This window comes from Terrapene carolina, unplaced genomic scaffold (assembly GCF_002925995.2).
Source record: "Terrapene carolina triunguis isolate 2854851 unplaced genomic scaffold, T_m_triunguis-2.0 Scaffold95, whole genome shotgun sequence".
In the NCBI taxonomy this organism is placed as follows: Eukaryota; Metazoa; Chordata; order Testudines; family Emydidae; genus Terrapene; species Terrapene triunguis.
In genome coordinates, this window is record NW_020664446.1 from 29,000,332 (window position 1) to 29,026,260 (window position 25,929).

General features: G+C 38.7%; 1 protein-coding gene across 2 annotated transcripts in view; it reads left to right on the forward strand.

Annotated features, from left to right (window-relative positions):
* ADGRA1 (adhesion G protein-coupled receptor A1) overlaps positions 1–25,929 on the forward strand; it is a 466,576-nt gene that overhangs the window by 159,766 nt on the left and 280,881 nt on the right. For both annotated transcript variants that reach the window (XM_026651172.2, XM_026651174.2), the window contains exon 3: positions 21,249–21,320. In XM_026651172.2, coding sequence (XP_026506957.1) covers positions 21,249–21,320 — 72 coding nt within the window. The remainder of the gene's footprint in view (positions 1–21,248; positions 21,321–25,929) is intronic.

Here is a 25,929-nt window from a genome sequence, read left to right on the forward strand (position 1 = left end):
AAAAAAGGGGAGGGCTGGTGGCAGCCCTTCCAAATAGGTAGAAACAATTAAGAAAATAGTGATGAGCTGCACCATACAATATATTGCCAGGTATTCCCAGTTATTTTCAGTGGATAAAGTTGCAGCCTCATTAAACCACATCCATTACCTCCTGTGTTTTTCTGGCATGGTTGGACAATTGCTGATCTTGGTGAGATGAATTAATTTCAGAGCTTATAAAGTCATCTGTACGTGCTGTGTAGTCCCCACGAGAAATGATGAGATCTAAGATCAACTTTAGAGGAGAATCAGTGACCTGCTCCCAGATAAACCAGGTTCACATTAGGCCATCTATTACACAGAGCCAGAGAGACTTATTTGGAAAAAGAAGCAAAGGTCAGATTCCTCCACTTTTTATATTCACAAATAATTACAGTGCACTCCTTTTAATGCACAATTACTTAAATATTGAATCAGTTGTGAAGCCAATGAATTTTATGAGATAGTTTAGCAAAATACTGCTCCCGAAAAGGAAAAATCCTAGCTTGAAATACCATTTTTCCCTTAATCTATTCTAGAAGAGGCAATATTTCTACGTTTTTGAATAAAAAAGACAGATGCTGAAGGTCACCTTTCCATCAAATGAGTTAACTGCTTCAGAATGTTTCTGTGAAAGATCAGCTGCAGAAACTTCCTTTATGAACTCAAGTGTAAGATCTAATATTTAGTGAATGAGACATTACGCCCTGACTTCTTACTTTAGCTGGATACTGTTCTGGCTGTTGGTCCCATTGTTTATAACTCTCTGAAAAAAATATTTAAAAAGGTCAAAGTACACTCCCCAACGCTTATTCTAAAGTAAACCCCAGTTTACTTCTATCTGAAAAGTGTTTTCTTTTATGAACAGAGGCAGCAGACACTTTGCACATAAGTTCTGTTTCACCTACTCAGTCCTTTGCTAACCATTACAAATAGCACGTAGCAAATTCAAACGAAGTGGTTAGAAAAATTCTCTGTATCATAATGATTTAATGGGTTGGCTGTACTTATGTTTGTACTGTTATCATCCTATAAGGTACTTATGTCTCTTAGGTAGCCAGGAAAATTTTGTTTATGAACATAGGCATTTCAATAGCATTCATCACTATAGTACCTTAAGTGCTTCATAAAAAGTAGAGTTTACTCCTTTAATTATTTTATTAATCTAATTTTGGGGGCGGGGGTTGTGATAGAGGTGAATTTTCCTGAAATAGGGCATGATTAATTTGTTTAAAAGTCTGGACATATTAAAAGGAAAGTTCACAATTCTATTTAATTTCTTTGTTCTAAAATTGTTTGGTAATGGACATTGCTCTATAGTACATGTTATGAATAGGTAAAATCAGATGTGGATTTACCATCCTAAAGGGGAAAAAACATACTGTAAGTTTCTTTTAACTTTAAATTATTCAGCAAAATAGATGTACTCCTCTAAAATGGGAAAATGGACATAGCATATGGTATCTTTGACTGAATTTTTTTTTTTTGAAGATGTACCGATGATGCAAGAAGACAGGATATACAATACATGATAGAAAATAGGTACTTTATCTAGTCAGCTTGAAATTCAGTGGCAATCCAAGCAATCAAAGGGCAATAAATTATTCACTTGCTATTGAAACAATGAGTAGGGGAAAGTTTTTACTTCTCTTGTTAGGTGGTGGGGGAAGGATTCAATTCATATTTATGTATTAGACAGCTGTAAGCAGGGGCAAAAGGCTAGGATTCACAATTTGGATTTCAGTGTAAATAAGAATTTGACTCTGTGTGTGTGTGTGTGTGTGTGTGTGTGTATCATATACGTGTGTGTGTGTGTGTTTGTGTATATAATTATATAATTTCAGTATGTGTCTTTGGCATAAATGTTGGTTTTGTTGAAAACTTTGCCATTTCTAGGAAAAATGGGAGCAATTAAACTATTGGTAGTATTTTCCCAAAAGAAAATTCTTTGCTGTAAATTTGGAATTAAACAACACGTTTGGTGTGGAATCTGGTGCTTGTATGCTATGTGATAAGTATTACTTATACAAAATAAGTACAGTATTAGTTCATTTACATTTACCTTTACTGGACTATTTCTGTTTTAGGGTATATTATAGCAATATATTCTTGCAGGCACAGGGCTTTGTGGGATATTCTTTAGGGCATTGTTTTTAAATGAGGCTCAAAAAGCAGCTGTAACTTTGAATACATGCTGTTTATTAAACATTATTAAATACAGAGTATCCCTAGCAGTCCTGTTTTTCAGTCACTATTTAAAAGTTGTATTGTTTTGAACTATTATTCATTATGTATATAGTTGAACAAATTGATTATATACCAATTCCGTTTCACATTGGTTTTCATAAACAGATTTAAAATAACATTGGACACCATTAAACTAACAATTTATTGTATGTAGTGCAGCAAAACAAATATATATAGCATGTGTTGCATATAAAATTCCAACATTAGCATTAAAAATGGCAAAAATATAAAATAAAATATCCTATAAAATTAATTTATAGAGCTGTTTAAATTATGGACAATATTATCTTTAAAAATCAATATTATAGGTCTTTAACAAATGTTGCAGTATTTCAGAAAGTCACATACTTGGATTTATGAGCATCCAGTCTTCTGTTCCTCAGTAACCCTGTGCAAATAGTCAAATTAGTTTGACATGCCGTCTACCATCTCAGCTAGATGAAATATGCATCTGACATTTTAAACAATGATGTCATTAAGGTGACAAAAATTATTTATATTGGATGCTGTCATCTTTTACAAAGATTTATCAAGTACAGATTTATAAATTTACATAATGTAAAATATACTTTTGGTGTGGCTTGAAAATGTACCCTGATTTTACAAACTACAAACAAATTAAAATCTTTTACCATGTTAAATTGGCATTTAAAATAGTGACTACGTACCTCTGCTTCTACGAGTGTTTCCTCACTGATACCTTTAACTGTGGGGTAGGAGCAGGATAGGGCCTGGTCACAAGTTTGGAGAGGTACAGTACATGTTAGAATACTCTCCTCCACCTCCATTTTGACTCCCTGCTTATTAATGCTATAGTACCCATCAGGCCTTGCAAGGAGCAAAGAAAGCAGATTGCTGTTTCCCCGTGCGCTGATGTTCAGTTTTTCTGCCTCCTGCGGGCTTGTATCGGCTGTTTCTGACATAAAAGCTGACCTTTTTGAGCAGCAGATTGGATGAATCTAAGGCGTAAAGGGAGCATTTAAGAAATGGAGGGGTGGACTGAATGAAAGCTCAGACACTAGCTAACTGATGGTAGTGGCAGTGGTGGTGGAACATTTTTAATAGTGGGGGTGCTGAAAGCCAGCCCCCTTACCCTTGTCCATTCCTCCCCGCCCCCAGAGCTGAGCATAGGAGTCCCAGGCATGGGGCCAAGACCCCGGGGGCGCGGGGCTGGCTGCTGGGACCCCGGGGCCAGCAGCAGCTCCCCCGCACTGCTAGTACCTGCGCCTATGGGTGGTGCGGAGGGAAGCTGGGAGATGAAAGTGGGAATGTTGGGGAGAAACTGTGAAGAGAAAATTTATTTCTCGGATTGTGAACTCCTTGAGGAAGGGACTGTATCCTTATCTGGGTCATATGCAGCACGGAGTACACTGTCCTCACTGAGCAGTAATTTTCATTGACGAACACAAAAGGCCAGATTCTCTACTGTGACTGAGGTAGTTCAGCACAGAAGTGAGTTGTTTTTTCTGCCCAACTGGTCCTCAGCCTTTGGGCTCCAACCTAAGTCAGTTGACAAGGATCTTAAAGTAACTGTGCATCAAATGAGAATAGCTGGAGTACATCAACGTTCCACCTATGCCCCCAGCACACGCTCTACTACAGGGCCAGTGGAGAGAGCTCCCTTGTGCATGGAGAATTCTCATTTGGCCTGATTCCTGCCCCTTTGTGGCACCAGAGCAATTCCAAGGGCTGGAATGGTGAGAAAATCAGGCCCTTAAATGTGTAGGGCACAAGGATGATGCTCCATTATATGAGAAAATAAATTCTTTCAGTGAGAGAGAGGGAATACATATAAATGCACGAGAGAATGCTAAACAGTAGAAACAGAGGAGGAAATAGAGACACGTGGAGAGTAAGACAAAAAGGAATACGAAAGGGAATGAAGCCATAAGACAGCTTTAAGTAGAGCCCTGTGCGGATGTAGGAGCCGCAACCTCCCTTCCCAAGCTCCCTTAAAGGACCTAGGAAAAGGATGTTTGTTGTAAGAGATGCAGGAGCCGTAATCCCCCTAACTCAGCTCCTTTAATTGATGCTTTCCTTCAAATCCTTTTCCAATACATTTTGTATGATAACTGAATCCCTTCCATACTGTGTGACTGCACTGGACATCTGCTGCAAGGAGGTGCCAGCAAAATGCTTGGCTGCCTCCCCCACACCTTTGCAAAGCTCCCAGATATTCACTGATTCTTCCCCATACCATCCCTAGCTTCTGCCCCCCTCCCCTTTTTAAGTCCAAACATTCTTATGTTTTTATGTTCTAAAGTTTGGGCTACTATTTGGTTCCCACTCTTTCCAGACAGGGGCTGCAAGACTGTGCCCAACTAGAGCTAGACACTGCAGTGATTCAGGCATCTGGTGAACTGTATTTGCATCTGGTGTCCCATCCTAGGCTGCCAAGAGTATACCAGGGGCATCAGCTGGTTCCATAGCATGCCCCTCTTTTTATGGCAGCTCAGAATTGCCTCACTCCCTGGGTCCAGATGTGAACTGCCCAACAACCTGGAAACCCTGCTTGTGCACCCAGTCTACAATACTGTGCCCACAAGTCCACACCACTAGTCTCTCTGCATGGTTCTGAAAGTAGAAAATCAGCTCCGATTCTCTAATGGGAAGGTCTCACATATGTCCTGTCTGTGTACTTGAATGCCATTGCCCAATTGCCTGAATGGTGTCTAGCTCTAGCTGGGCCATAGTCTTGCAGCCCCCATCTGGAAAGAGTGGGAACCAAATAGTAGTCCAAACTTTAGAACATAAAAACATAAGAATGTTTTGACTCAATATGGCCAATGAGCCATCTAGCCTAGTATCCTATTTTCCAACAGTGGCTGTTGCCAAATGTTTCAGAGGAAATGAACAGAACAGGACAATTTATCAAATGGTACGTCCCTTGTCATCCAGTCCCAGCTTCTAGCAGCCACAGGTTTAAGAATACCCAGAGCATGGGGTTCCATCCCTGACGATCTTGAGCAATAGCCATTGATGGATCTTTCATCCATGAACTTATCTAATTCTTTTTTGAACTCAGTTATACTTTTGGCCTTCACAACATCCACAGGCAACCAGTTCCACAGCTTAACTGTGCATTGTGTGAAGAAGTACTTTCTATTGTTTGCTTTCAACTGCTGCCTATTAATTTCATTGGGTAACCCCTAGTTCATGTTATGTGAAAGGGTAAATAATACTTCCTTATTCACTTTCTCCATTCATTATTTTATAGACTCTATCATACCCCTCCTGAATTATCTCTTTTCCACGCTGAACAGTTCCACTTTTTAATCTCTCATTATATGAAGCTGTTATATACCCCTGATCATTGGGTACCTGCGATTAATAATCTCCCTTTTCATACAAATAGAAAAGAGTTCACACGGATTTTCACTGTACATTCTGCATAGATGAACATGGCTCAAATCTGATCTCAAATAAATATTTGGTATTGTGTGCAAACACACACATTTGAGGGTTGAATTTCTCCCATTTAAGTATAGCCCAGTCTGACTTTTTATCCACTGTAAGCGACATAGTTTACAAAGTTCTAAATTAAATGTAATGACATATTGTGTGTGTTCTTCAATGTCAGTCTGGGATAATCTTCCACAGCAGAAAAAAAGTAAGACTCAAGCATGTGTTTCCCTTTAAAATATTATTTCCATGTTTTAGTAATTCATTCATTATAGTTCTCAAATGTAAACAAAGTACATGCTCACTTACCAAATGTATTTGTTAATTCAGTGTAAAAATGCCACTTCTCTAATTTATTATAGAAATTGAATTTAAATATACTTCTGAAATACAGGCATGAGATATTTAATATACTGTATCAAAAGTGTATGTTTCTGTTAACTGGTAACTTCAGAAGAGTGACTGGAATTTGATCTCTGAGAATATTATATCGATAATGTTGGAACTTTGTAAATAAATAAATGCATTGTTAGAACAGAGAATAACCATTCTGATAACAGACCTGAAATCTGCCACACAAACAGCAATTATTATATTGTATGTAATTTTCACAGTCTTTATTTTGTTTCATTTGTTCTATATGCTTAGGGTGCAGTGAGTACTGGTGGCCCTGGGACACATAGCAGCATATAAATGTGAAAGTATCATTTTCTATCAGATTTTTTTTTTTAAATGTCCGGCGTACATTTCCCAATCTTCTCTGCAGGCAGCTTGTTCATTTGCTGCTATTGTACTCTGAATTTGTGCCCAGAAAGCAGACGTGTGAGTTAGCCAGTTACAAAAAGGATCGAGCATGTCTAAGGAAACCTAGTACACACACAATTACCCTCTGGGCATACATGCTCAGAGGGGTCCCAATGGGTGTAATATTAAAGAAGCCTCAGGCTACTTTCAGCTGCCAAACTCTTCATGCTCATCAGTGTCTCCACGGAAATAGCTAGACTCCTGGAATGTTCCATGTCTAGCCACAGGTAGATGTGGAGACAGCACATGCAGGGGAGTAGAGGAAAAGATGCCTGATGAATGCAGTGTGGCTCTCTAAAAGCTGGTTATAATGAATCTATGGGCCATGGAGAACCAGTTATGGACAGATAAACAGCCATCAGCAGAGAACAGGATTTAGCATGTAGGACATCTCCCTGTATGTCAGTACAGTGCTGATATCTAGTGCTCAAAATCCTGTTTCCAATGCGTCACCCACACTTTGGTGTAGGCTGAGCTCCTCTACTCTGTATGCCTCCCTGGGCATTCATTGCCTCCATCCATTCATTCCTGCTGGTTCCTTGTAGCACTAATTCATGGCCTCCTGGCTGGTTCTCTTAGTTATTACCTCCAGCCACATGTGGCAGTGTCTTTTGCAACAATTAGAGTCACTAATTCACAGACCTTAGCTAACCCTGGTGTATACCCCTGTTCTCATCCATTCTGTATCAGTTCATTGTTGGTCTTTAACGGATAGTGAGGAAAAGACCTAGGGTAAGGAAATTAATAATATGTGGCTGTTCTGTTTGTGTAGAAGGAATTGTGCGGTTAGAAAATGAAAGGTTAAATAAGTTCACTAGTAAAACCTAAACATCTGTCAGATGCTTGGCTACTACCTCATTAATTCTGTGTAGGAAGGATAAAATTATTCATCTGCCTGGTTGGAGATTGTATTTATTGCTAGCCTGTGACTTCTGGGTCAGCCTCAAATAATGTAAAAATTGGTAAAGGTTGAGATGCTAATAGGTGCATGCACGTGTTATTGTCATAAGTTTTAACAGAAAAGCTCCATTTCAATAAGGGGTTAAAAATAAAACTTATAAACAGGTAACTATGCATGATGAGGCTATAATTCTATCAAGGAGTTCTAGTCACTCCACAAACCATCAGACAAAAGCTTGAGTAGTTTATATAGTCACTGGAATCCTTATTGGAATGACAGCTTCCTAATTCAAAATAGTCTTATTATTTGATATCATTTCTGCACCTGACTCCTGGATCCATGCCCTGCAGAAGCTTTTGCTTCACCTACTTTTTCTTCTCTGAAACACAACAGTTCAGCTTCTGCCCTAAGCTCCCTTGTATACTACTCCCTCTATCGCCCTTTGCTGCCAGCAACTTCTGTGCCCTTGTCTAGTCTACAAAATATTACTGTGTTTGAGTACTGTTGTGAAGGGTCGGCCTAACTGAACACAGTTTAGCAGTCAGTGTAGACCCAGCACAAAGCATATGGCTAGACATGATTAAGTTCTGCTGAGATCGGAGTTTAATCACAATTGGCTGATCTAGTGCTGAAGATGTTTGATCCAAGTTTACACTGATGGTTAAACTGTGTTCAGTTAACATGATCAATCACAACTGTGTTTAAACATTTTGTAGTGAAGACAAGGTTTACGTCTGCAGCCAGAGTGGCTGTTGCCTTTGCCTTCAGACTGATTTCTCCTGGCAGTGTGATTCAAAGGTGGGATACTACATATGTTAATTTAATTAGTGGACATTTTAGCGTATGCATGGATTTGTTTAAAACTGTGGTTTGTATATTATGTAACAGGAGCATAATTTGTGTTCTTGGAGATCTCGGCATGTAGGAGTTGAATGAGAGGAAAGCTTTCTAGAAGAGTAAATATCTGCATGTAAAATTTGCTTTTTAATTAGTAACAATCTGGAGTATATTCATTTTTTTTCATTTTTAACAACGTATTACTGTGTCTATCCCATGGGGATATATGAACTCAAAGCTGCATGTAGTGCTCAACTTGGGTTTTCTGCTCCAGATTAGCTGCAGCCACGATGACTTCCCTATATTTATTTATGTACAGTAATAAAACACCAAACCTAAGTTAAACTCCATCTGTGATTGACAGATTCTAATTTCTGTGCATCTGCACTCCAATTTCTCATTGGTTGGCATCATGTTTAAACTTAGATTAGAACTTGTACCTAGTCAAAGACACTCCCTGAAGCCAGCATGCCATAAATTAATATTTTTTAAAATTCCAAATTAGCAAAAATGAAATCTTCCAAAATATATTTAAACAAAACAACCCCTCCCCCCATTTAGGACAACTATCTTTACTTACCAAGTTTGGTGGTTTGTTTTTTTTTAACTACAGTTCCCATTCCGTTTCTTTAATTGTCTTTAGGTTGAGCAGTGTGTGGTGTGTAGCACTCGCATGTGGCTGTTTTTGTGTAAACTATACACATGAAATTAATTCCTTTTGGTTACTTGGTGCTGGTGAATAGATCATCAGGTTTGCGATTAGGAATATAAGGAAAGAACAAGGTGGGTAGATCACAAGATATAAGGGAACTCTGGGCTTATCATGAAAACAATGACAATAAACAAACATACAAACAGTGCTGGAAACTCGACTGCATCTGGCAATGTTATGTGACCAGCACTTACAAGAGTAAATTAGAGCAAGTAAGATGGGACAATAGCAGAGGAAACATTGGACAATCACGCATGCCAAATAGTTAGCCTAGTTTTTCTCTGAGTATATGGTCTGCACAGACCAAAACACCATTCCACACAATTACATTTAGATTATTTATACTAAGAAGCAAAAAAGAGAGTCTAACAAAAGTCTATTTCAAAACTAATAAAGTGTTAACGTGGCTAAGTTGCACTTTCACATTTGGACTAGAAGTTTAAGTTCAGAGCCCTGTCAGGATGTAAGGTCATACCAAATGATAGCACTGCAAAGTATGCTGGGAATTATTACACTGTTGGAGGTATTGTCCTTCAGAAGAAATGTTATAACTGTGGTAACTCTGATGGCAGTGGATGTGAAAGTGAAACATCCCACTGCACTTTCTGTAGATGTCAGAGAAGAGCCCATGTGTCTTGGCCAACATAACGCTTCTACAATTTAAAAAAAGAAAAAGAAAAAATCTAAATGGGCTGTGGGAGATAGTGTTCAGTTACAAGGTATTATAACAGTCACTGTGCTATTATAGTTAAAACTAATTACATTAAAAATGTTTTAGTAGTTTTCATATTCAAAGTATGCCATAATGCATCAAATTCTGTTTTGTTTCAGTTATATATTGATGCTCTTTATTTAGTATTTTTAAACTTGTCTCTAAATTGAAACTAGCAGCCTAGTTATTACAGCACATTCGGTGTGAGTTGTCATCCTTAAATAAAATAGGTTCAGTCTATGTGAGAGACATTGTTGTTTTATATCTCATTATAGTAATTGAATATGGCAGGGTAGGAACTGCTGACAATTCCTAGCATTGTGTAGAGGTGGAAGGTATTTTTTTTTTTTTTGCTCCTGTCCTCAGGTCTATTGGCATAGGTCGCCCCACTAGTAAGTATCATGAATTGAAACATAAAATGTGTGTCTATTAAATAATTACAAATCATAGAACATCACAAAGGAAATTAAACAAGGAAGACATGAATATTTAAAAGTGAATTAATTTTAACCCAAAACACTAGTGGCTCCAAAGAAGCAATTGCTGTCTATCTGGTATCTGGTAAATAGAAATCTCTCTGGGGGAATTCTTAAGATAAGCAGGGATGTATTCTTATCTCTTAACATTTATATTCAGTGCAACCTTGACTTTTCTGAAAAGTGGTGTAAACAGCCTTACTCTTCATAACCCCCACCCCCTCCAAAAAATGCAAACCCCAAGAGTTTCAGAGAAGCATTGTGTCTGTGTTGTTGAGGCTGTTAACAGCTTTTGGTTAATAGAGAGTTGGCTTATACACAGTTTCTCTCTCTCTGAAATAGGTATGGTTGTAGTTATTAACAAAAATAGCTACACAGTGGGAGGTGAGAGTATGCTTCACTATATCCACTCAATCAAAGGAAAGGTGGGCACTGAATCATTGGCTCGAGACAGGCATACTATGGTCAGATCCTCCTGAAATATCTTCACATAGGTTTGCCAATTCACCTTAGTTCTTGGTTTCTGTTGCCACCTGATGAAAAGTGATCATCTTAGCAGGATATGCATTAGATGTGGCTCTCAGCTTGGCCCTGTCTGTCCTGTGGCCTTCCACAACCACCACTAATTATAACCATGTTGTAAAAGCACATCGTTATTTAAGGTACATGATGCTACAGTCACAATTGGGTATAAGTCCCATATAGTTCAGCTGGAGTTTTGTAAGAGTAAAGAGTGGAGGATTTGACCTCTTTGTGTGTTTTGTTTCATAGTAACAGACAAAATGCAAAAAGCAATGTCAGTCATGTTTCACTGGTATTTGGCATTTGCTCTATGACTGATTGAATTTCTCAGATCATTTTTTCTAATGTCTGTAGTATCAAAATGACAACTTTCCAAACACAGATGTCCTTTTTGTACAACCAATAATTTTTATGAAAGATATATCAATGTCAAGAACTCGAACAAAGACCAAACATACTTGTTATAAATATGTATTCAAAATATTTTCAGTGCATACATTTTAAGTGGAAGCAAGTTCCATGGTTTCTGAAGATATAACCACCAATAATCTAAAACAGTATGCCCAATTTGTCAGCATCTAACTTGTCAAGGGAAATATGTTTTTTGTTAATGAGATTTAGGATTAAATATAGCTATTTCACCATAATTCATTATGTTATATGAATGCATACAGTAAACATGAATCATCAAACGTCTCAAGGACATCTTTGGATAATCAGAGGTTCAATTAGACAGGGAAGCTGGATGGCTGAGAGGGAAGAAGTAAGCAGCTATTTTGTGCCCGTTAAAGTTTCTACATATTAAGGCTCATTAGTAGTTTCTTTCCCCATCTCTTCTCTACCACCATAAGGCCTTTGGGAAGTTAACCATTCAAACACAGAGCTCTCCCTGAGTTTAGTCAGTTATCTCCATTTAACTGAACTGCAATTATCCAGTTAGTAAATGGGAACCAGTTCAAAGATCAGAGGCTCAAGGTGATAAGCTCTCAGCTAGAGCGGGGCAGAAACCGAATTTTTCATGTAATGGGAAATTTTGTTATTTTGAAAAAGAAAATCAATTCTGAAACAAGCAACAAAGAGTCCTGTGGCACCTTATAGACTAACAGATGTATTGGAGCATAAGCTTTTGTGGGTGAATACCCACTTCGTCAGACGCATGTAATGGAAATTTCCAGAGGCAGGTATAAATATGCAGGCAAGAATCAGTCTGGCGATAACAAGGTTAGTTCAATCAGGGAGGGTGAGGCCCTCTTCTAGCAGTTGAGGTGTGAACACCAAGGGAGGAGAAACTGCTTTTGTAGTTGGCTAGCCATTCACAGTCTTTGTTTAATCCTAAAATGATGGTGTCAAATTTGCAAATGAACTGAAGCTCAGCAGTTTCTCTTTGAAGTCTGGTCCTGAAGTTTTTTTGCTGTAGGATGGCTACCTTAAAATCTGCTATTGTGTGGCCAGGAAGGTTGAAGTGTTCTCATACAGGTTTTTGTATATTGCCATTCCCTGACTGAACTAACCTCGTTATCTCCAGACTGATTCTTGTCTGCATATTTATACCTGCCTCTGGAAATTTCCATTACATGCGTCTGACGAAGTGGGTATTCACCCACGAAAGCTTAAGCTCCAATACATCTGTTAGTCTATAAGGTGCCACAGGACTCTTTGTTGCTTTTTACAGATCCAGACTAACACGGCTACCCCTCTGAATTCTGAAACAGACCAAAAACTAAAAATTACCCACAAAACAGAATTCCTAAAAAAAAAAATCATTTTGGGTTTTGTTTAGATAAAATCAAAAGGTATTGTTCCAATTTCAACCTTTTTAAAACTTTCACATTTTTGGTTAAAACAATGAATTTTGATTTCAAATGAAAAATCAAAGTGTTCTGTTATGAAAATGTAATGAGACATTTTGACAAATAAAACTTTGTCAAAATCAGCATTTTTAGTTGGATAAACCTATTTTATGAAAAATTTCTAACCAGCTCTGTTCTAAGCACCCTGTGTTACTTTGTAGGATGACTATATTTTTAAATGTGCGGGACTATTAGTTTGCATGGGTGTGTCTGAGATGCTGAAACTGGGGGGGGGGGGATTGCAGGGGTTGCTTGTTATATCACATTTCGTACATGTTCATAGAATCATAGGACTGGAGGGGACCTCGAGAGATCATCTAGTCTAGTCCCCTGCACTCATGGCAGGACTAAGTATTATCTAGACCATCCCTGACAGGTGTTTGTCTAATCTGCTCTTAAAAATCTCCAATCTTCGACAACCTCCCTAAGTAATTTATTCCAGTGCTTAACCACCCTGACAGTTGGGAAGTTTTTCCTAATGTCCAACCTAAACCTGCCTTGCTGCAATTTAAGCCCACTGCTTCTTGTCTTATCCTCAGAGGTTAAGAAGAACAATTTTTCTCCCTCCTCCTTGTAACAATGTTTTATGTACTTGGAAACTGTTATCATGTCCCCTCTCAGTCTTCTCTTTTCCAGACTAAACAAACCCAATTTTTTCAGTTTTCCCTCATAGGTCATGTTTTCTAGACCTTTACTCATTTTTGTTGCTCTTCTCCGGACTTTCTCCAATTTGTCCACATTTTTCCTGAAATGTGGCACCCAGAGCTGAACACAATACTCCAGTTGAGGCCTAATCAGTGCGGAGTAGAATGGAAGAATTAGTTCTTGTGTCTTGCTTACAACACTCCTGCTAATACATCCCAGAATGATGTTCACTTTTTTTGCAACTGTGTTACACTGTTGTCTCATTTAGCTTGTCGTCCCCCAGAACCGTTTTGACCCCCAGAACCGTTTTTGCAGTACTCCTTCCTAAGCAATCATTTCCCATTTTGTATGTGTGCATTTGATTGTTCCTTCCTACGTGGAGTACTTTGCATTTGTCCTTATTGAATTTCATCCTATTTACTTCAGACCATTTCTCCAGTTTGTCTAGATCATTTTGAATTATAATCCTATCCTCCAAAGCACTTGCAACCCCTCCCAGTTGGTATCATCTGCAAACTTTACAAGTGTACTCTCTATGCCATTATCTAAATCATTAATGAAGATATTGAACAGAACCGGACCCAGAACTGATCCCTGCTGGACCCCACTCGTTATGCCCTTCCAGCATGACTGTGAATCACTGATACTACTCTCTGGGCATGGTTTTCCAACCTGTTATGCATCCACCTTATAGTAGCTCCATCTAGGTTGTATTTCCCTAGTTGGTTTATGAGGAGGTCATACGAGACAGTATCAAAAGCTTTACTAAAGTCAAGATATACCACATCTACTGCTTCCCCACATCCACAAGGCTTGTTACCCTGTCAAATAAATCTATCAGGTTGTTTTGACATGATTTGTTCTTGCTTAATTATTTGCTCCATTATCTTTCCGGGTACAGAAGTTAAGCTGACTGGTCTGTAATTCCCCAGGTTGTCCTTATTTCCCTTTTTATAGATTGGCACTATATTTGCCCTTTTCCAGTCTTCTGGAATCTCTCCCGTCTTCCATGACTTTTCAAAAATAATTGCTAACGGCTCAGATATCTCCTCAGTCAGCTCCTTGAGTATTCTAGGATGCATTTCATCAGGCCCTGGTGACTTGAAGACATCTAATTTGTCTAAGTAATTTTTAACTTGTTCTTTTCCTATTTTAGCCTCTGATCCTTCCTCATTTTCACTGGCATTCACTTTGTTAGACATCCAGTCACCACCAACCTTCTTGGTGAAAACCGAAACAAAGAAGTCATTAAGCACCTCTGGCATTTCCACATTTTCTGTTATTGTTTTTCTCCCCTCATTGAGTAATGGGCCTACTCTGTCCTTGATCTTCCTCTTGCTTCTAATGTATTTGTAGAATGTTTCCTTGTTACCCTTTATGTCTTTAGCTAGTTTGATCTTGTTTTGTGCCTTGGCATTTCTAATTTTGTCCCTACATACTTGTGTTATTTGTTTATATTCGTCCTTTGTAATTTGACCGAGTTTCTACTTTTTGTAGGACTCTTTTTTGATTTTTAGATCATTGGAGATCTCCTGGTTAAGTCGGGGTGTTCTCTTGCCACACTTCCTATCTTTCCTACGCAGTAGGATAGTTTGCTCTTGTGCCCTTAATAATGTCTTTGAAAAACTGCCAGCTGTCTTCAATTGTTTTTCCCCTTAGCCTTGCTTCCCATGGGATCTTACCTACCAACTCCCTAAGTTTGCTAAAGTCTGCTTTCTTGAAAGCCACTGTTTTTATTTTGTTGTTCTCCCTCCTACCATACCTTAGAATCATGAACCCTACCATTTCATGATCACTTTCACCCAAAATGCCTTCCACTTTCAAATTCTCAACCACTTCCTCCTCATTTGTCAAAATCAAATCTAGAACAGTCTCTCCCCAGTAGCTTTTTCCACCTTCTGAAATAAAAAATTGTCTCCAATACATTCCAAGAACTTGTTGGATAATCTGTGCCCTGTGGTGTTATTTTCCCAACAGATGTCTGAGTAATTGAAGTCCCCCATCACCCCAAGTCCTGTGCTTTGGATAATTTTGTTAGTTATTTTAAAAGCCTCATCCACCTCTTCTTCCTGGATAGGTGGTCTGTAGTAGACCTATACCATGACATTACCCTTGTTTTTTACCTCTTCTATCCTTACCCAGAGACTTTCAACAAGTCTGTCTCCTATTTCCATCTCAACCTCATTCCAAGTGTATACATTTTTAATATATAAGGCACCTTCTCCCTTTTTTCCCTGCCTGTCCTTCCTGAGCAAACTGTACCCTTCTATACCAATATTCCAGTCATGTGTATTATTCAACCAAGTCAGATCTGTGATGCCAACTATGTCATAGTTTTGTTTTACTAGCATTTCAAGTTCTTCCTGCTTATTCTCTATACTTCTTGCATTAGTATACAGACATCTAAGATACTGATCTGATCCCCCCCCAGTTCTGTCTTCTGTTCTTTATCCCTGCTGCCCATGCCCCCCCCCCCCCAATTCCAACCCTTCTCCCCCCAGGTCTCCATGTTTTTGACTTACCTGTGGGCTTTGGTCACCTGCCCCCTCCTCGCTATGTTAGCTAGTCTGTATTCAAATATGCTCTTCCCTTTCCTCGATAGGTGGACCCCATCTCTGCTTAGCAGTCCTTCTTCCTGGAACAGCATCCCGTAGTCAAGGAAGCCAAAGCCCTCCTGGCGACACCATCCTTGCAGCCAGGCATTCACCTCCAGGATGCATCTGTCCCTGCCTGGGCCCCTACCCTTGACCGGAAGGATCGAAGAGAACACCACCTGCACTCCCAGCAACTTCACCCATACTCCCAGAGCCCTGTAGTCACTTCTGATCTGCTGAGGGTCATACCTTGCAGTATCATTAGTGCCCACATGGATGAGTAGCATGGGGTAGTAGTCAGTGGGCTGGATGATCCACAACAATCCCTCCATAATGCTGCCTGCCAGGGGCCTGTATCCGAGACATACCTCCCAGGATGCCATGTCAGTGTGACAGATGGGTGCCTCCATCACCCTCAGAAGAGAGTCACCAACCACCACTACCTTACGTTTCTTCCTGCGAGTGGTGGCTGCGATCCTCCCAGCTTTGGGGGTACATGGGTTCTCCTCCTCCATCTTTGGGTGATTCCTCATTGCTCATTGCCAGGGCAGTATAACTGTTTTCCAACACCATGGTGGGTGGGTTGGAAGTAGGAGTGGAGCACTGTCTGCTGCCAGAAGTAACCAGCAGCCACTCTTCTCCCTGTGACGGGGCCATATTCTCCTCCCCCGGTGGTGTGACAGCCATCCTCTGTAGCTGGATAGCTTCCTCAGCCTTGGATGTGAATACTCTCAAGGAATTCCTCATGGGCGCGGCTACTCCTCAGCCTAGCCACCACCTCCTGTAGATCTCCCACCTGCTTCCTGAGAGATTCCACCAGCAGGCACCTTTCACATTGGATGTTTCCCCCAGCCTGGCTTTCTGTGAGTGGAAAATGCAGGCCACAGTCTCTGCAAATCCACACCAGGATCTGGGTAGAGGCATCCATGGTCAGGTTGTCAGTCTGGATACAGGCGCAGGTGGAGGAGACAAAAGCAGCGTTGGCACTGGCGATGCGGCCCTTCCTAATCTAAGCCATGTTTGCGGTCCCCTGTTCGCTAGCTCCCCTTGGTCACTTAGCCTCTGGCTTTTAAGGCCTTCTCTCCTAGGTCAGCCCTGCCTCCTCATTAATCCCACAGGGGGAGGGTGATCACAAAGCTGACTGAGGCTGATCAAAGATGATCAAGGATGATCCAGTGAACAAAGGCTCAAATAGTCCCCAGACTCACAATCCCAATTGACCATGTAACAGAAATAATCTGAAAGAGAGAGAAAAACACAAACAGCCAAACAAACTCACTCATCCCAAGATTAGTACTCTCACCTTGTTCATTCAGCAGGAGTATCTCCTTCTCCCCCTCTAAACTCCCTTGTTTGTGGTCCCCTATTCTACGTATGCTCTAATTTGTAAATAGAAAGGAAACTGTCTTCTGGTAACTTTTTCCAACTCTTTCAAAAAATGTTTTCTGTTATGACAAGGCAATTCCTACTAAGTAACTCCACCCTGTTATTATTTTTCCCATTCATATTTAGTCAAGATCATGGTACCACACCATAAGTACCTCTAACAACAGTAATATAAAATGATGCAAGACATGACTTTCCAATAAATATACTAGTAATATTTTTACAACTGTACAACCTTGATATAAACATTTCAACTTTTACAACTAGAATGGACTTCATGTAGCTTCATGTATCTGTAATTGTAACAGCAGTTTAGTTTTGATTTATTTTCAGGTTGTGCCACCGGATGTATACACCCACACCACAAATGACACGTCATTTAGACTAAGAACAGCAACTTAGAAGTTAAAATTCAGTGTCATAAAACCATAACTATTAGTTATAAAATGCATTTTTTGGTCACTTTAACTGGGTCATAGTACAGCCATTGAGTATTACAGTGGTAGGTCTTTTTCCTCATTTCCTACGGTTGGCTGGTGCCAAAGTTGCTTGCATGGAGTATATGTGTGCGTGTGTGTGGCCCAGTCTGGGCTGCTGCTTGGCATGTTTAGGATCAAGCCTTTTGCCAAACCTCAGGAATATCTTCTTGGGAGGAAGTGTAAACATACAACCAAATTAGCCTGGTTTCTTTATTTAACTCAGTGAAAGTTGATACTTACTATAAAGCTTCAATGTAACCAGCTGCTTTAGCTAAATTAGAAAATGGCAGGCCTGTGTTTAATATTTTGGCAAAAGTCATTCTGTTTGAAACAAAAATACTAGTTAAAGGTAAGGAAGTAATAATAATCAAGTAACATTCTTATTGCAGAAATAAGAAATATAAATGGTATGCAATTGTGGTAATTTTCACATTTATTTTGACAGTATTGTAGTCTACAGTGGGTGCTAGATAGGAAAAGATTAAGTTAACAGTACACTGACACATTATGGAATAATCACAAGAAGAACATACTTACCGATGTGATGCCAGGACTGTGGGTAGTATATCTACAGTTTTCTGGGAAAAGCTGACACTAAAATGACCTACCAAATTCTAGTATCATTTCTAAAATAAGGAGAGCAGATGGCCTAGCTTGGCCATCCAATTGATAGACCGTTTTCCTGGAAATGGTCTGGTTTTTACTAACATTAGGCTGTGCTTTTTAATTCCTGCAGATGATAATTCAGGATCATGCTTCTTTTTCCTATGGGCTTTCACAAGTTACCTAGAAATAGAACAGAGTTTCCATGGGCAAATACACAGCAAATTTCAATAAGTCTAAAACCTGGTGTCAACTTTTCCATTTTGACATACATTAAAATGCACCCGTCAACAATGTTCACTCCATTCTGATTCTTAGATTAGATTTGTCACTAGCCATTGGTACTCTTAACTATGAAAGAGGATCTCTTCAAATATATAATTTATGGTTTTACAGATTATAATCAACAACTTGAATTTCACATTGAAATTAATTGGCAACCAATGTAGAATATGGATCATTGTTGTAATGTATTCTTATTAGTTTAACCTCTCTAAACGTGGACATCTGCACTAGATGAACCTGATAAGTGGTCTTCAAATTTATCTGCATGTAGAGTGCTGTGATGGTATAGACTGAATATACTAAGCGGGCAAAAGGTTACACCTTTAAGTAGCTGAGGTATTTTTCAGGTGTCTTGACTGGAGAAGGCTAACTCCTGATGTTATTTGTGGACAGAGTTCAGTAGGCTGCAAGGTTTTATTTTGGATTTCGGAGAGTTAAGGGAATTTAGTTGTGGTTGAAGTTTATACAGGGTGAATAACCTGGATCACCAAAAGAAAACAATCTGCTGGTTAACCTTGACCAAAGGCTCAAGTATGTCTTCTAAAAGGCCTGGGACACTCTTCAAGAGATCTACAAATTCATTGCAATAGTCTAGTCCATTAACAGTATCTTTGACAGGATGAATATTGGAGTAAATGTGAATATTGGAGTATTCAGTTCTTGCTTATGTGCGTTTGTAGATTGAGCTGTTGCAGAATCTTTGAGCTGGCGAGGCTTTTTTTATTCGCTGCAGTAATAATCACAGTATGATTATCCTGGCCCAGGTTTATATTTATAACTTCAACAAGTGACTACCTAAATATGCTCTTCTGGCTGAATGAGGGATGAATAGTAGAAATGCTGTGAGGCATTCACTCCTCCTTCATTCTCCTCCAGTAAGGTTTGACTATTACTGTTGTTTGCCTGATAGCATTACTCTTTATTGTATAACGATAACCATATAAACAGTTTTTGCATCGCGTCAATAGGAAAAATTCAAATGTTCACAAATATAGAAGTTACTGGAACTCCTTGTATGTAAGCGGTCATGATCTCCTTCTTAATGGAACTAGGGGGGAAGTTATGTGAAGCGAGCTTTCAGTCAAGGGGTGACTGAAGAATATAAGGGAGACAGAGCAGTAATGGACCACCAGCATTAAAGCTAAGCAGCGTTAACACACAACACCTTATTGAAACAGTGAATGTAGAAGTCTGCCTACAGAGTTAGCAAAAGATACAAAAAGTTGGTTTCTCATGTGTGGATCTTATTTGAAAATATGTCCTACTCAGAATAAATATTGTGAGTGAAATCTGGCCCCATTGAAGTCAATGGAAAAACTCCTGTTGACTTCAATTGGATCAGGATTTCACTTGGTATGTATTGTATTTGCAATAAAATAGAAAGCCATAGCTAGGGTGACTCATACTGGTGCTGACATATCTACACTGTGGTACTACCAGAAGCAGTGCATCCATTGTAGATGGCGACAAAGTGTCCTGTGGCACCTTATAGACTAACAGAAGTATTGTAGCATAAGCTTCTATAAGGTGCCACAGGACACTTTGTCGCTTTTTACAGATCCAGACTAACACGGCTACCCCTCTGATACTTGACACCGTTGTAGATGCTTGGTTTTCGCCAGTCTGAGGGCAGGCCTAAACTATAACCTAACTCGATATAACTTACATCACTCAGGGGTGTGAAAGCTCCCCCTACCCCCGAGCGACGCATATTTCATGCTGTCCACAGCAGTGCTATGTTGGCGGGAGACGCTGTCCCACTGACATAGCTTCCGCTTCCTGTGGAGGTGGAGTAATTATGCCGACAGGAGAGTGCTCTACCGTCGGCATAGTGCGTCTTCACCAGACGCGCTACAGCGGCGCAGCTGCACCAATCTAGTGCTGTAATGTAGACTTGCCCTGAGAAAACCATCATTAATATTATTGAATGCCAGCCATCCACTGAGTTTCATACTGTTTAAAAGATGAACACCAAGAGTCTACAAGAATTTACAGCAGATATCTCCTATGCCTATCTTTCTAATTACCCCCAAAACGCTCTTCAGCATCTGAATCCTGGAGAGCATCAGAAAACCTCATCAGAAAATCTCATAGTAGAGATTGAATTGAGAGCAGAGTCACTGCCTCAAATACTGCACCAGTAGCAGATGAGGTTACTAATGCTAGTAAAATATTCTTTATTTCTACAACATCTGATCCCCTGGATAGTTGGTATCTGGATAGTTGCCAAGTACAAAATGAAGCACCTGTCTGCCAAATATGTATGTGTGCCAATGCACTGTGCTGATCTATCTGCACAATATACCAAATGCCAGTTGCTTTGCTTTCCGTAGGTGGGAAGGAAGAATATTTTGAGTGTAAAAGGGCACAGCACAATGAATAACAATAGGTTGATCTAATTGTTTCACTCACTTTAAAATGTTCTGTTGACTAATGCATTTTCCTTAGGCTGGTAAAGCTGGCAAACTTGTTTGGGGGAATTTTTTAAAAAGAATTTAAAACAAAGGGCAATATTTATTTATTTTTAGCCACATATGTTTTCCCCCAATCTTAACCAACTCTTTTTATTGCAAAATCTCCCCATTGATTTCCAAACTGTGAGCTTGTTAATATTTTTCATTTTTGCTATGTAAAATACATGCATTCTGGTTTTGAGTTAAGCCAAATAAAGATTAGGATAAGCCTTAGTATGTTATCTTTTTTTTCTTCTGTTCATGTATAAGAATAGTATTCTAGGTAGAGTGATAATTAATTGCTCCTCCTATATATCTCCAGAGATCTGAAGAATAACTTGATTAGTACTATTGAGCCTGGAGCCTTCCATGGACTTTCAGAACTGAAGCGCTTGTAAGTATTAATTCCAATTGAATTACCCTGCAAATTGTGTTCATATCGACATTTCTGTCCTTGGGGAACTTGAGTATGCCACCAAGCAATAATAACAGAAGGACTTCAGGCAAAGGACATAAAACCACATACTGTACTTGGATTCTTTTAATCTGTTTTCTTCTACATAGGTCTTATTCCTATTTTCCGCTCTCTTTTGGGGCATGTTTTAGAGTATTTAAAAATATCTTTTTGTCTTCTAGCAAAGAAACACCCTATTAAACGTCTAAATAAATAAGTCTGTAGTTGATAAGTTTTTAAAAAATGTGTAACTAATGACTTAACTAGTACATTGAAATAAAAATTCTGCATACTAACTTCTTTTGTTATGAGGTCCACTTTTACTCATACGCACCATAGGTCAGATTTATAAAACAATTTCCTTGGAAGGAAGATTCTGGAAGGAAGAGCGTTTTGGGGGCAGCTACCAGGGCTCTCCCACCATTTACAAAATGACAGCTGCAAGTAAGGAAGCCTTTGCTGCATAATTCCAGATTTTCCCACCCTCTGTGTATTCTCAACTATAACCTAATTTCCTGACTTTCAAATGTTATATTCTTAACTCATTAATTCCCTAACAACGTATTCAATTAACATTCTTTGGCTTTGGTAAAGGACTTTGATATCTGCTAATTATACAATGTCTTGTAAATAGCAGTGTTAATAAACATCAAAGAATGGTGAATGCAGTTCCGTTTATAAGTAAAGCCCTATACTGCGTAAATTCTTCATTTAGAGCTTGTGGATGGCAATTTTATGAAAAATAGATGGTTATATATTCATACACATTTGCTGTTTAGTTATGATCTCTATATTTGAATTTTTTCTGTGTTGCATACACAGATAATTACATTGTAGTGCAATGATGAGAATTAATGTTAATTACTGATGCGGCCATATAATCTAATAACACAACCCTGACCTCTTGTGGAAAGAATGGGTAACCTGTAAAAGCCATGATTTAATCTTTCTGAGTCACAGAAAAGAAACATTTTGAGGAAGTAAAAGGTTGACAACAAAAGAGAAGGCAAAGAAGGCAAAAGGTATTAGGAGATGGGACAGCTAGCAAAAAGACTGCTCAGCAGAAGCTCTAGTCACCGACGGAAATCCTGAGATATTCCACGCCAGACTTTAAAAAGACGTATTCTGTGTTTGGTACTGATATGTTCCATGCTTATCCACTAGGAGAATGTTCTTGGGTAGTAGAAGATCACTACACAATATCAACCAGAGCCAGCTCTAAATAAAAAACTTTATTGAAGTCTGAATGCTGTAATTACTTTGACTGTACTTGCATTCATTTACTATTGTTTCACAATGTCCCATGAGTAATACACTAGCTTCAGCTGCTTGCTGTAACATAGGCCACTGAAGGAGACATAGTTACAGCATCTGAGCTGGGTAAATTGCAGGCTGTCAAGGTCCTATAAAAATTAACAATTTCTCCTGCGTATAACCCTTTCTGAGAACTGACTGTATTGTGAGAATTCATTATTTACAATGGCAAACTGCATTACCATATAGGTTAACACAAAATGATGGATACATAAAAAATAAAATTTTGGGAAGCACAAAAATGTGGGACTAATTTCTTTAACAGAGGAATATTTGTTTTCTGTGAGATCAATTTCATGAGTCAACATTTCTGATGTAAATATTTTACAACTAAAAATGAACACCAGATTTTTGTAACATGCAGCAAATTGGGCCTAAAATAATAAGGATCAGTTGGGAGGTATGTGCAGCAAGCTGGTGCGAGCTGTCATTTCTCTTTGCTAATGTTTCATTAGGAAAAATGGTTTACAATGAACAGATTTCAGTTACTGCCAGCTTATGCAACATATTGTGAAAATAGCATTTGTTATTTTAGAGGCTGAGAAGAGGATACATGTGCTGTAGTTTTGTTAGAAATAGCCTGTTACTGCATGTCTCTTCTTGAGAACTACATGAATAGGATGGCAAGATTGTTTTTAGTTTTGTGGGTTTTTTTTTCTTTTGGCTGAAATCTACTTTTGTTACACAGTTTTGCCACATACTGTGATCCATATTCTGAAATCCCTGCTCAGTCTTTGCTAGGCAAAATTCCTATTGATTTCAGATACAGTTTTGCCAAGTAACAATTTTAGGATTTGGCTGTTATATTTTCCTTCCTTTTTTTTTTTTTTTTTAATTAAACTACAGACTTCCTGAACAATCCAGTGACATTGACATATTAGAAAAAGTACTGATGTATTTCTGTTTTATGTTTGTGTTCATTATGGGGTAATGATCCTTTTGGTATGAAAAAAATATAAATTAACATTTTTAATACTACACAAACTGCTCTTTTTCTGGACTAGTCCAGCTAATATAATTGAGACATATATAAGAAAAATGTATGCTATATTTAAAAATTACTTCAAAATGTTTAGCTGCACAAGAATATTTTCATGTCTAATAAGACAGTAATATTTGATTATTCAAAACTTTCATATTTTTAAGTATTACATGAAACACAGTGAGTTTTAAAAGATGCCCTGTTCCTTCCGTAATTTTTTTTTTTTTTTTTGGGTGGCTCTCCAAGATTCTGAGGATTTAGTTACAAGATGGCAACTTCATTCCTCAAATTATTACTTTTGCTTTCTTATTTTGGACATGTGTGTTGACACATGCAGAGGATAATAGGAGAAAATAGGGTGGCAAAGAAAGGTGGCACAATATGTGAAGCAATAGCAATCTGGTTCCCAAACAGAGTAGATTTAATGTTCTAAAAGGTTATCTGTTCATTTGAAAGATGATTAGATCATTGCAGTTATCACAAAAAACATAGCTGAATAAATTTAAGTTAAAATTACAAACCAAACATTTGAAAGTCAGGAAATTAGGTTATAGTTGAGAATACACAGAGGGTGGGAAAATCTGGAATTATGCAGCAAAGGCTTCCTTACTTGCAGCTGTCATTTTGTAAATGGTGGGAGAGCCCTGGTAGCTGCCTCTTGAAAGTGTACACTGTCGCAGTTATGAATTGCATAGAGTGTAATCTTGCATACACTCTTCTGGAGACTATAGTCACATCATAGTGACTTTATGCCTCATGTTATTACTCTGGTGTGATGGGTTGTACCAATCTTTTGGTACTCTTGAGAGGGTCCCACAGACCTGCTACAGCCCATCCCATCTGTACCTTTAGGAACAGACACTGCTATGACAGACAGTGTGTTTGGGGGGGGGGGGGGGGGCTTTTGGGGGGGGGGAGTTGGGGTTATACCTTAATGGGTTTTTTTGGAATCCTTGCTACGAGTGTCTCCTTGAGTGGGAGGCATTCAGGTTAAGTTGAAAACCTAGTGAGGATTAGTGTTTCATGAAGTGGCTGGTATACTCTTGTGGGAGGGCCAAACACCCCCTACGTGGTAGAGACATAACAGCTGCCCTGTTTGTTACTTTGGTCAGATTAATATTATTTGTAGAGTTTATACTGTTAAACTGCAAGAAATGTAGCCAGAAACTTTGCTGAATTATGTTCTTTTGCTTGAACAAGAGAAGTTGATTTTACCCCCTTTCCTTCACCTGGGCCTTCTGTGAATTTTCTGATCTAGCTGCTTATATCCTGCCCCATTGCATCAATGTTTTGTACGTTGTGTCAGGAGCACACTTGAATATAAGGAAAAGGAGATGAAGAAAACCAGTGACACAAAACACAGAAGAAATACCCTACTGGTGCCACTCACTCTGCTTCCCTAACAGCCCCAACCCTGGTTTTATAAGCTACAATACAAATTGGTTTTATGACAACTATTAATTAGTGCTTTAAGCTTTCTATTATGGTTATCAGTCAGCTATATAGAAGTTAGCTTTGAAATTAGAGTATAAATGGGCATAATAATGAAAGCTTACCCAAGGCTAATATTTTGTTTTTTTGTTTTTTATAACTTTTAATACGGACCTCCAATAAGACATTTGTGGTTTGTGTTAATATCACATGGGAGATGGATGCTCAGTTTTGCAGTCCTAATCTCTTTCCCCCTTGAGACCCAAGTTCTCAGGACAAACTCCTGGATACAGACATCTCTGAATTTTTGGGATGTTCGCAATCTAGATCCAAAATTTATGGTTTGAGCCTAAATTTTGGTCTGCAGACCCTAGGCATTCTGCAGAGGCAGCAGTACACTGTTTGCATTTCTCAAGAGTTACATTTCTGGTTAGTTAAAGAGTGATATTGATGGCTTCAAAACTCTCATCCAGTCTTCCTCAGTTGGTAGAATGTTGGCAACAGGGTGGATAAAAATCAATGATTTAAAAAAAAATTGGATTTTTTTTTATTTAAATGGGAGTATATTGATAAAATGGCTTTTTGAGGAAAAAACCTATCTAAAGGTAGTTTTAATTGAAATACATTATAGCTCAAAGATATCTGATCATGGAATAGGGCTTATAAATTCTAATTCTATAGTGTGAGACAATATAGTCATGTTTAAGAAAAGTTTTGTAAATGAGTTCCAATAGTTCATGGATTAGGGACCCAATTTTTGGGGGTTCCAGGGGCTTCTGTATAGATTATTTAGGTTAATCTTTCTATCTATGCAATGGGACT